We start from the raw sequence: 12,259 nt of genomic DNA on the forward strand, positions 1-12,259 counted from the left end.
TGAAGAAACAGATTCAAAAAGGTGAAGTAATTGGTTCAGGATCATAGGTAAGGATCAAAATAGGACTAGCTGGCCTTTGGACTCCTAGTCAAGCATGCTTAGTAGATTAACATATTAAAATATGATTATTTCTTTGTAATTTTGTTGAGAATTAAAGCTCATGCAATGTATTTAATGAGCCGATGGTAACAGCTTTTTAGAGCAAATCTGTTGCATAAAGTAGCCCTTTACAAAATACATTCCAGGTGTGTTAATAGGTGTTCATTAACATGGAAGAAAGGGGGCAACATAGAAAACTTTTCTTTCTCTTTTTCCTTTTTTAGCAGAGTATCTTAGGGTATTAGTGTCCAGGAAAAACCCTTGACCACTGTGACCTAAAACTCAAAGCCTGATGACTCCCTGAGTCACATTGCTCTGTTGAGAGGAAGGACATTTCAGGGGTGGCCGCTGGGAGGAAAATCGTGTTTACCAACTGTATTTCTCAGTGAAGGATCTCATGTGGCGGATCTGTGTCAGTGTTTGTTAAGTCCCTCTGCGATGGTTCTGTCCAGGTCCTTTACTGGAAGGATCAGTGAGGTCTGAGGTTAGAGCAGCAGGAGAAGGTTGGTTCAGGCCTCTTCTGGGTAGGATTGATCAGAGCCTGTAACAGTCCTTTCTGACTTGGAGAGCTCACTTAACGTAATAGGTCAAATGAGGTAATTCACCTGCTCTTGGACCTTAACGAGATGTCTGCAGAACACAGCTCGAAGGAGACCGAAGACAAAACCTTTTGGATGATCTTGTAACTCGAGAGAGACTACTTCTGACATCCTTTAAGAACGAGGGTGCAGAACCAGATCTCATCAGGTACGATGTTTTCCTTTACAGGGTTTATGTGGTGGGTGAAATTTATTTCCAGAGACTACAGCTATTTCCTGAATGGCTTAATTTCTTTTTTTTAAATTTCTTTAACTAGTAAAATATAGTCTGTTCATTTATAGTGTTTGTCATTTTCTATGCAATGTAGTTTTCATTAAATTTCTAGATTTAATAAACCAGATATGTTCAGCTGAATCCCATCTTGGAGGAAGGCTATTTAGGTATAATACAAAGTCAGAAAATGTCTTTTCATTCTTTAGGTTGAGCTTTCTGCTATGTTAGCTGCCTTTTAAACTCTAGAAATCATGTTCTTATCTGTGTTGGAAAATGATTTTTTAAAGATTTTTTTGATGTGGACCATTTTTAAAGTCTTTATTGAATTTGTTACAATATTGCTTCTGTTTTATGTTTTGGTTTTTTGGCCACGGGGCATGTGGGATCTTAGCTCCCCCACTAGGGATCGAAAGAACCGGCACCTCCTGCTTTGGAAGGTGAAGTCCTAACCACTGGGCCGCCAGGGAAGTCCCTGAAAATGATTTTTTTAAATTGACTTGTTATAAAAATGTGTCCTAAAGGTTGTAGTCCATGGTTCATGGAATTAGAGGCGTGGGGCCGTTGGATTCTTCTCTCTGTTCTTTGCTGGAGAGTAATTCACACTCTACAGTTGTCAGCTGCTCTGTACCGGGCTCTGCTGGAAGAACCCAGAGAAGCGGTCCGGCCTTCCCAGCTGAGGTTAATGAAGTATAAATTGTGACATCTTTAGAACTGGCCTCCCCCCCGGCTTCTAGAACTCTCTTAACGTCATTGTGGGAAACATCACAGATGAGATGAGGATAAAACCCTCCTCTCCCCGCCTTCCCCACAGAGGTGATGATGCCTTCATTGTGGGGCGGCAGCTTGTTCCTGGTTAGGAGTCATACTGCTTCCCAGGGGCGGTGTTTTTTTTTTTTAACGAGGCTCAGCCTCAGACAATTAAATCCAGGGGCGTGGAGGGCGTGGTCATAGAGGGGCCCCAGGTGATTCTGATCTGCAGCCAGGCTTGAAAAACCACAGACCAAGGGAGAGCCGAAGAGGATAAGCCGGCTGCCTGTCGGTCCTAGCTTTCTCTGGAGCGTGGGATCCAAGGTTTGTGGAAAGAAACGTTGAAATTCGGGAAGCTAGATGAAACGTTGGAGCTGTTCGTTTGGAGAAATAAAAGCCAGGAGTTAGGGAAGGAGGAGCTGTGTCCTGGGCAGCGTTTGTAAGCGGACGCCGAAGCCTCCGGTGAGCTGGCTGATCCATCGTGGTGCCGGACACTGCTCGGGCGGATGCAGGAGTGAAGTGGGAGGGTGAAGGTGGTGATTCAGGGCTGGTGAAAAAGAACTGGTGAGCAAGGGGATCCAGGGTGAGGAGAGAGTGCCCTCTGTCAGGGCAGGTCTTCACATCGAAGTCCAGAAATGTAGTAAAGGTAGCGTGGGGCGGGAGAAGCAAATTTCGTAGGGGAGGAGGGGCCAAGTAGAGGTGATGGTTGGAGGAGGAGAAGACACGGACATCCTTCTCTGTCGTGGAGGTGGCTGTTCTGATGACTAGTGACGGTGACTGTTGGGTGAGAGCCTCTTGTGTGTCAGGCTCTGCTCTTCATTGTCGTTTAATGATATTGAAGGGGCCCACTTGGGCCTTAGGTCTTTTTTCCCCCAGGTTTTAAAACTTGAATATTAAAAAAAATGCATTCCAATAATTAAAATCATTTGAACAACAACAAAAAATGGCACCCTGATTAAACTGCATTTTACAGCCCACAGGACACCTTGGACCAGCTTACTCTTTATTCTAGATTTCACTGTCGTCCCACCCAGCCTCCTCCTTCACCAACATGCAAGTTCTTTTCCTTTCCTGCCAGCCAGACAGGTGGATGGGAGAGGCAGGCGCGGCCTTCGTTGTCAGTAGTTTTCCATTCTTCGAGGTGAAAAGGGGCAGCACGGTCATTTAAACTTGATCCAACCTCTTTGCATCTTACAAAGTTAAACAGCTACAAGAAGTAAGATAAGAAGGCAATGCTTGTGGAATGTCCAGGGCATGTTGGTGGCGCGTGCCTCCTTCGGGCACGCCTGCTTGCTTCTCCTGTTCAGTCGTTTCTTTTGAAGGCAGTGGATTTTTCTCTTTTGTTTCTGTTTTCTTCAATCTCGACTTATCGACTTTCTCAATCTCAGCCCTATCGGGTTTGTCCGACGTGGCTGCGGAGGAAGAGGAGCGAGTTACCAGCGAGTGAGGTCCGGCCTGCACAGTGGTCGCCGCCGAGTCTGGGCCTTAGGTCTTCCTGGGGGGTATGGTTGATTTTTGGTCCCCACCCCTCACTTGGGTCGACGAAAATGATAATAGAAGAGAGTCTTATTGGAGCCAAACTGAGGACTAGCCCAGAAGCCTGCTTCCCAGATCACTCTAAGAAATAGCTCCAGAGAAGCAGGGTTTTTAGCACAGTTTTATATCTTGTCAGAACAAAGTACGTTAAACAAGTCAGGGATACATTTCTTCAAGGTTTCAAAAAAACAGACCAGGATGTATACGTACAGCAGGTACAGGATGGACTTGGCACCTGGGAAGTGAATCTTATCAAAGGAGGATTAACGTTGGCGTCCCAGGAAGAGGGGCCTTTAATCTTTATTTTTAACATGGACGGTCTTTACTTCTGGTTAGTCTTCCCTTTCCTTTAGTGATTAAAACAGGTGTACAATGTATATTTGATAGGCCACAAACAGGCTGTTTCAGGTAGCGTAAAATTCAAGTTAACTCGTCTGTAAGCCAGAATGACTTCTCTAGATCTCAGTATGTCAAAGTTACTCCTATTGCTTGTCACTCCCATCTCTTTTTTTGGTCACCCCTCTTCTCTCCTGTGATAATCTGTTTGCTACTTAAAGCCCGACCTGTTCAGGTTCAGCGTCACCTGGGTTTGTGTTTAGAAATGTAGTCTCAGACCCCACCCTCGCCCTACTCAATCGAATCTGCATTTGAACAAGATCCTCAGGTGGTTTGAATGCCCCTTCCAGCTTGAAATAGTGCTTTATATCACTTGTTCTTAATTGTGGCACTCAGCATCAGAATCACCCACGAGGCTTTAAAAAAAATAAAAAAATAAAAAGACAAGCGTCCAGACCATATACTTGCAGAGTCTGAACGAGTAGTCTGGCGGGCGGCCTGGGTAGCCATAACACGGCGGGGAGCTCCTCGGGGGTGGGTGGCAGGGTGAGAACCACTGCTTTCTCTCACGGGGTCCGAGAGATGAGCGCTAACGGCTTACACCTGCGTGTTTTCTATGTGTCGGGCGCTATGCTAAGCTGTGCGTGCCTGCGCTCAGATCTTTATAACATCCCACTTTACAGGAGAGAAGCTGAGGCTTGGAGGGGTCAGGTAACTTGCACATGGTTCTAAGACTGATCAGTCTCCGAGTTTGGATTTCCTCTGGATCTGTGTGTCTTCAGATGGGAACTCTTAACCGTTGCACCGTAAGAAGAGCTGGACCAGGAATTAGAAGCGCTCGGCTCTGTTGCCTCCTAGTCAGTCATCTGGGCTTCAGAATCATTGACTTGAAAATGAGGGTGTGTGTTCTGCCTCTTTTTCATTGTTTGGACCAGGTGAGGTGATTGGAACGTGAAGGGCTTTGTAAGCTCTAAAGCCTTTACAACTACAAGATAAGTGCTTGAGGGGGACCTGGCCTCCCTGACCAGTCTCGTTTCATGTTCTGCACCTGGTTCTCCTCCCTCCTATTCTCACCTCCCACGGCTCCTTCTGTGTCCCTTTCCTCAGTGCCCGGCTTGCTGGCTGTGGTCTTGATGGTAAACAGTCGCACGTTGATTCTAGCAATGGAATCCATGATGGCAACGACTTACCTTCCTGGAGGTAAGGAGGTTAGCTGAAGCCTCCTTGAGCCCAAAGTAAATGAAGCAGTAGGAAGATTTTAGGGAATTTAGCAGGTCAGTAGCAGAGGTGTGTCGGATGGAGGCCCACCAAGGCCTCTGAAGTCCTATCACCAGGACGCCCCCTGCTCCTCCTGTTTAGTTTAAGGCTGATCCACCTGGTGGGCCTGCAGATGTTGCTTATTGGTGAATGGTTGGGCTGGCCAGGGACAGAAAGACCAGCCTGAGGGGAAACTGAAGCAGGGGTAACTAATTCCTGAGGGTTTGAAATAAAGAAGGTAACCGGCCAGGCTGATTTCCATGCTCTCAAGATGAAGCTTTGAGGGAACCATAGATGTTTTATTCAGACACAGAAATCTAGAGTAATTCAAAACAAGCTTGCAGAAGAGTTGACAAGTGTGTGAGCCCTGTAGAGGAGACATGACTTCTGAGGATTGGCTTGATGAGGTAAAATGGATAGAGCAAGACCGTGACAGTCCATTCCAGGCACCATGGAATGTGCCCAAGAATGAGAAACCAGTGCGGCAATTAGATATTGCTCACTGTGAAGAAAGTCCGTAAGTCACTGAGGTATGAAAGAGGAAAGACAATGGTAGGTGGCCTGGAAGGTGAATTATTGGTGAATCCTTGTCGGGCTAGGATTGCTTTAGACCCATGTCTGTGTATACCTGTCTGTATTAGTTTGCTAGGGCTACTGTAATGAAGTACCACAGACCGGGTGGCTCAAACAACAGAAATGTATTTTCTTACAGTTCTGGTGGCTGGAAGTCCAAGGTTAAGGTGTCACCTTCAGAGTTGGTTCCTCCTGAGGGCCATGACAGCAGGATCTGTTCTAGGCTTCTCTCCTCGGCTTGTAGATGGCCGTTTCCCCCTCTGTCTTCTCCTCTGTCATACCCGCATGTGTGTCCGTGTCCAAATTTCCTTTTCTTACTGGATTAGGGCCCACCCTCGTGACCTCACTTTAACTGCCTCTTTAAAGAACTTATCTCCGAATATTGTTCCATTCTGGATTACTGGGGGTTAAGACCTCAACGAATGAGTTTTGCCGGGGTGGGGGGGGGTGGGAGGGACGGACACAGTTCAGCCCATAATTGTCCAAAAAGTAAGTCCTACACACATTCTAGGAGAATCTGATCGGTAAGGAAATGCATACAGGGTAAAACCATTCTCAAATTCTTATCTAGAGGAAGCCCTGGGAAATCTACTCAAGGGCTGTGAAATGAACACCTAGATAGTACTGCCCAACCCCAGCTCATCAGGGAGGATGGCAGCAGTGCAGAGTTGATGGAGGCAGGCAGTGCGTGTATGGATGAGTGTGTGCACGAACACAGGTTAAACTCAAGGAAATTGCTAGAAGTAGACTGTCTTAGATTTGAGGTCAGAGGTTCCAGTCTTTGATTTCACCCACATGCCCATGTCAGTTACTTTTGCCTTTTTTTTTTTTTTAACCCCGAATTCCCACCTTTGAGGCCTCCCCTTCCTTCCCCAACCTCCCATACCCAAATAACTCTTGCTTGGACCTAGCCTTCTGAGGATCTGAATTCAGTTGTAGACATGAATTGGATTTGGCTTCCCAGTTCGATCTTGCCCTCCCACCTCCTGACTGTCAGGCTGCCCGGTCATTTCTGAGACCTTGTTGGGGACCTTTCAGCTCTGTCCCTGGAGAAACCTCATTCCCTCCCCTGCCCGTCGGTTGCTCTTAGGGTCTCCAGTGACTCGCAAAGATTTCTTCAGTCCTGCAGATTCCTAGTTCTGGGCTCCTCCATCGTTTCTGCTTGCTTCCCTAATCTCTGGATTCCTCCAGGTTTTGATGGCTTCTGTCATTCTTGGTATCATTGTGGGTTGCTTTGTCACTGGGGGGGGGCATGGCTCACGTCTTGCTTTTAGGTCACAACCTACAGAAGCACATTGGTCAGAAAACCTTATCAGAACTTGAAAATGTTATAGACCTGCTCTCTCTGGCACATCTTGTCATTCATGCTAGACCATCACCACAGGTACTGTTGGAGAACTGGGGGTGATCTGCTAATCGGTAGTTCGAAGCCCCGTAATAACTGGCGGCAACACCGCAAGATCAGTTGACCCAACCAGGACTCCCTGAAAACTGTCAACCCTCCCTGTCCTCCTGAGCTCTTCCCTCTTCTCTGGTTTCCTCTGTGTCCTCCTCTTCTCACCCCAAGTCTTTGCTTTCTCTCTCTCCCCCATCCCTCATTCTCAGGAGTCCTTTTGCCATCCCCTGCCCCCCAAAACTTTCCTCCTCTTTCCTCTTCCTCGTCATATGTGGACTTGTTAAGGAGAGGAGAGTATTGTCAAACTTCAGTTTGGATTAACATTTCCTTTAAACAGACACGAGTGTAGGAATCCCATAATTGAATGCGTAGCTGTCATGTGACGGAGTCTGAGTTTTACCTTACGGATTACTGATCCTTATTCTAAAGCAGTAAGCCTTGATGTGAGACTTGGTCTCAGTAAGTAATGGTTGACTAATTGAGGACATTTGGAAACTTGTTAAAGAAGTCTCTGTAACAATGTCTCTTGGAAGAAGATAAGCCCTAATTTATAAAGCAGTGACACAGCTTCTGATTGAAAACCCTGCTGCCCTTTATATTTGAGAGCATTGCCAATTCTCACAATTAGTTAGATCTTTGTAAAGAGAGGGAAAAAAAATCTTTGCATACTTCAGTGCTCTGTGACCATCTCAGAGATTATGTGATTAACTCGGCTGTACTGGGTGGCTAATTGGGTAAGCTTTAATCTTCACACCACCAAGTATGTTGAGGATTATAGGAAATAGGAAGTTATTTAGAGGTTGAGATGGTAATGTGTCAGGAATCCTATATTAACAAGCAGACCAACTGCTAACATCAAAAGAATAGAAGAAAATGAAATGTTCACATTTTCTTAGAGTGAGCTTTACATTTAATTTCAGATATTTACTTTTCCTTGGAGCTGCTAAAAATATATATATATACTTCCAATTTATATTTCATTTCACTGTATTGGGAGGCAAAAGAAAAATTTACATTGAATATTCCATTAAAAGTATTGCCCTTCCACCATTTTAGATCATTGAATGTTTTCTTTCAATTTAAAGCTTGATTTATAAGAAGGATGATTTCCATCTGATAGTACTGAGATTTCCTAAAAAATTATTCGTTTATACTTTGTTGCCTGAAGTTATGAACACATGACGAACCGACTCTTCCAGAAGTAGGAAATCTCTGAGGAATATACTCCTGCATCATTAGCTGTGAGACAACGGATAAGCCATAATAATTTATCCTTATGCCCCAGAAATACACTAACTTTCTGGGTCATCTGGCATGTAAAGGATATGCTGAAATCAGTAAAGATGTGCTTCTCTCTCTCTTTCAGTGACCCCAAGGATAGTTGAACTAAGGTGGTATTAAGTTCAGTCAAGGATATTAAATTTCTCTGATAATTTAATAAACTAGTTAAGGAATAAAAAATGTAAATGGAAGCTTTTCTTTTGAGTGCCTGTTATGAGTGGTGGCAAAAAAACCCTAAACAAAACAAACAAAATCTAGTTTTTACATATGAGCTCTTTACAGTTCAGCAAGAAAGACATGAATTAAAGATTTATACAAATAAGTAAAATCAGTTCAGCAGAAAAATATATTGTGCTTTGAGGGAATATTAGTGGGCAGCTGATTTAGCTAGGGAAGCCATGTGGTTTTAATATATATTTTTTTGCAAGCCTATATTTTGTTTCTCCATCTAAATTTTAAATACCTTGAGGACGGGGAGCAAAACCTAACACAGTGGTTAATAACTGTTTGCTCACTGAATGAAAATCTTTTATTTTTCCAGTATCTTTTATAAATACCCAGTGGGAGTTTGGTATATAGCAGGCGCTCAGCACATTTCTGTTGATTGAAAGGTAGACTGAGTCGGGATGTGATAGGCTGGGCTCTGTAAACAAACCTGGGACCCTCAGGGGAATACCAGATGAAAGCATTTTTGGCCTGCCTTATATAAAGTCTGGTGGTTCTCTGGGACAGCTCCCTTCAAAGGGTGATTCAGGGTTTCCCACCATGTGGGTGTGCTGTCTTTGACACGAGACCTCCATGCTCGCTGTGAGGGGAGAAGAGAGAGGGTGTGGAGGTCTCACCCCCTCTCATATGCCATCGCCTAGAAGTTGCGTATGTAGCAGCCCGTTGGTCGTAACCAATCACATGGCTCCAACCTGCCTGCCGGGGAGGCTGGGAAATGTAGTCTTTGACTACGCTCACAAAGAGGCGCATGAAATGGAACTTGGGGCAACCCCTCACTTTTTGTCTCTGCCTCACTGATTATTTGGGGTGGTTTGATGGAAAGATAAGTAACTTTGGTACATAGTCTGCCTACTTTCTTAATTAGCGGAGATTAGAATCAGAAGTTAATAGAGGCACATGAGGTGGGCTGAGAGGCGACCCTGGTGGGGTTTGTTCGCCTTTTATAATGCTCATTCTGAAAGAGTTCAGGCAGGAGAAACAAGACAGAAATTCAGTGCAAATGGGTATATACAGTGCAGACTAGAAAGGGAGGTTGTGTCTGCAGCAGTCAGAGGAGGAGAAGGACCAAGGAAAGCACCTAAAAGGTCTGGAAAAGAAGACGGTGTTTATTGTTCTTACCCTCACCAAGGGGGTGCCTGGTTTAGCTCACGCATTAGTATTACAGTCACGATGCCCTCAGCTGTAGGGAACAGATAACCGTACACAAAACCACTTACATAAGGAAAAATACCTCTGTATAATAAATTCCATGTTAGAGAATTGAGAGGGATGGTTAATTCCACAGTCGGTGATGATCCAGGTTCTGGCCATGTCTTTGTTTTGCCTTCGTCTTCAGACCGACTCCTCTTGGTCGAGAATACCTGTAGAAAGTTCCCAGCCACACTCCAGACTTCAGTAGGAGAGGAAGGAGGGTATGTCTTGCATAAGTAATGTATTCACGTGGCTGAGACATTTTTTTTCGAAACTTTCTATTTTTTTTTTTTTGAAGATGTTGGGGGTAGGAGTTTATTTATTTATTTTTGCTGTATTGGGTCTTCGTTTCTGTGCGAGGGCTTTCTCTAGTTGTGGCAAGCCGGCGCCACTCTTCATCGCGGTGCGCGGGCCTCTCACTCTCACGGCCTCTCGTTGCGGAGCACAGACTCCAGACGCGCAGGCTCAGTAGTTGTGGCTCACGGGCCTAGTTGTTCCGCGGCATGTGGGATCCTCCCAGACCAGGGCTCGGACACGTGTCCCCTGCATTAGCAGGCAGATTCTCAACCACTGCGCCACCAGGGAAGCCCCTGGCTGAGACATTTTAAAAGCACTTAACAGTGTTCAGTGAACAAGCCTCCCTCCTGTGTGCCCCCCTCCTCAACAAATACCAGTGTTAATAATTTTTGGTATATATTTCCAAGGTTCTCTTGAATATATGCCAGCAAATAGGAATATTTTCTTATTTCCCTCCATCTTTTACACAAACGGTAGCATACTACACAAATTTTTCTACAGCATTCTTTTGTCATCTAAATATCCTGGAGATCTTCCGAAACCAGCACATGAGGTTTTGTCATTAGTTTGGGGTTTTTTTTTTTGGAATATGAGGGTTGATATTGTAATTGAATCCTCTGTCATTAGTTTTTTTTATAGCCTTATATTTCATTGTTTCCACTACTGTAACTTAACTAGTCTCCTATTGATATGTGTATTGTTTCCACTCAATTACATTTGTGTATATATATTACATAGTTTTTCTATTACAAAAATATAGTGGTGAATAACCTTATACATAAGGGATTTCATATGTGTGAAGGTCTAGGTCTAGATAAGTTCTTAGAAGTTCTAGATAAGTTCTTAGAAGAAGGATGGCTGGGCCAAAGGATATATGCATTTATAATTTTCGTAGAACCCGTTTAGCCTTGTGCTAGCAACTTATGTGACTGCCTATTTCCATACAGTCTTCTCCAAAGCGTGTTATTAAATTTTGTATCCTATTCCAATCTAGTATATGAAGATAGTTCTGATGTTAAATTTTTGTTAAATTTGTTTACTCTGTTAAATATTTGATCCATTTGGAATTTGAAGAGTACGAATCACACTTTTTCCCTATTTGACTATTTTTGTGACTGACTACATTTTTATTTTTTTTTTACTGAGTCATCCATCTTCACAAATTCTGAGATGAGATTTATCGTATAATACATTCCCATATATGTTTGGATCTATTTCTGGACTTCGTAAGGCATTTCATTGATCTCTGTGCTAATACCATTTTGTGGCTTTATTATAAGTTTTAGTACACGATAGGGCTAGTCTTCTGTCATGGTACTACTTAAACAATTTTCATTTAAAAACTCAAAATCAGCTAATCTAATTCCAAAAAGAAATAACTGTTGGTTTTTTAAAAATTGGGGTTACATGAAATCTTAATCCTTTATAATGTTGAATTTTCCTACCCAAGAATATGGGTTTTTTTTTCTGTTTGTTCAAGCCATCTTTCAGGCCTTTCAGAATGTTTTCTTCAAATACACATTTCTGGTTTAATTTATTTTGAGGTATTTTATAGTTTTGGTGGTAGTTTTAAATTCGGTTTTTCATTTCGTCACGCTTTTTGATGTTTATATGAAAACTGGATATCTGGATGCTATTATATGTAAACAGTCTAATTCTGATTGTTTTCAGTAGTTTTTCTGTTGATCCTCTTGTATTTTCCAGTTATTTTCTAAGAGGGGGAAAAAAAACACCTCCTGGAAGCTTCACAGTAGACTTTGGCTCAAAACAGAAGTAGGCTAGGATCGTATCACATGCTATGTTATACCAAGAGCCATGGTGGAATGGAGTTGCCATGATTGGCTTGGTTTATTCAGGATAGATAACATCCCAGAACTGAAACTGAGGACAGGCTTATGTTCCCTGAGCAGTGGAGCCTTGAACAAAATTGAATTCTGATAACAAGGGAGAAAGGACATAGAGATGTTGGGTGGGACTGCTGTACCACCCCTCCTCTGTGTTCCCTTAGCAACAGTGACTCTCTTCATCTTGAAGTTTCTTCTGACACCAGAGACTCCGGGTTCCTCACTACTGTGACCTCAGTAAGTTCTTGAAATCCCAGAGAAGTGGTAGCTCACTGGCCTTCTGGGTTATTTTATTTAGGTTCAAGTGGAACTTGGATAATTGCCTTAAATCTCTAGTTCACTGTTTAAAGAAGCTGGGGTATTTACTCTTACCTGTATTCCTGAAGAGGTTTAGGAGAAGTGCTTTCGAAGTAGAACCCAGTTTCAACAGCAACACATTTATACAGTTTCATAGAACTGGCTTCTTCTGTAGACAGATGATCTTGTGCATTTTGTTAATTATTGTTTAATTCCATTTGGGAGGTAATAGCTTCTGACTTTGTCTCCATGTTCTGGAGAAACATAGGTTAAGTAGGTTAATTTGTTGCGGGGACTGATACTTAGGGACAAGAGGGAGTGTTTGAAACATGGACCGACTTGAAAAATCTGGAATATATGTTGCCTT

General features: G+C 43.4%; 1 protein-coding gene across 4 annotated transcripts in view; it reads left to right on the top strand.

Annotated features, from left to right (window-relative positions):
• Positions 1-12,259, top strand: part of STX8 (syntaxin 8) — a 241,123-nt gene that overhangs the window by 20,332 nt on the left and 208,532 nt on the right. For 3 of the 4 annotated variants that reach the window (XM_022596181.2, XM_022596182.3, XM_089900354.1), the window contains exon 4: positions 736-846. The exons of the other annotated variant lie outside the window; for it this stretch is intronic. In XM_022596181.2, the coding sequence (XP_022451889.1) occupies positions 736-846 (111 nt within the window). The remainder of the gene's footprint in view (positions 1-735; positions 847-12,259) is intronic. 4 annotated transcript variants of the gene reach the window in all.

The sequence above is a fragment of the Delphinapterus leucas genome, chromosome 19, assembly GCF_059928025.1.
Source record: "Delphinapterus leucas isolate spDelLeu-1000000601 "Yukka" chromosome 19, BTC_Dleu_Yukka2, whole genome shotgun sequence".
Classification (NCBI taxonomy): Eukaryota; Metazoa; Chordata; class Mammalia; order Artiodactyla; family Monodontidae; genus Delphinapterus; species Delphinapterus leucas.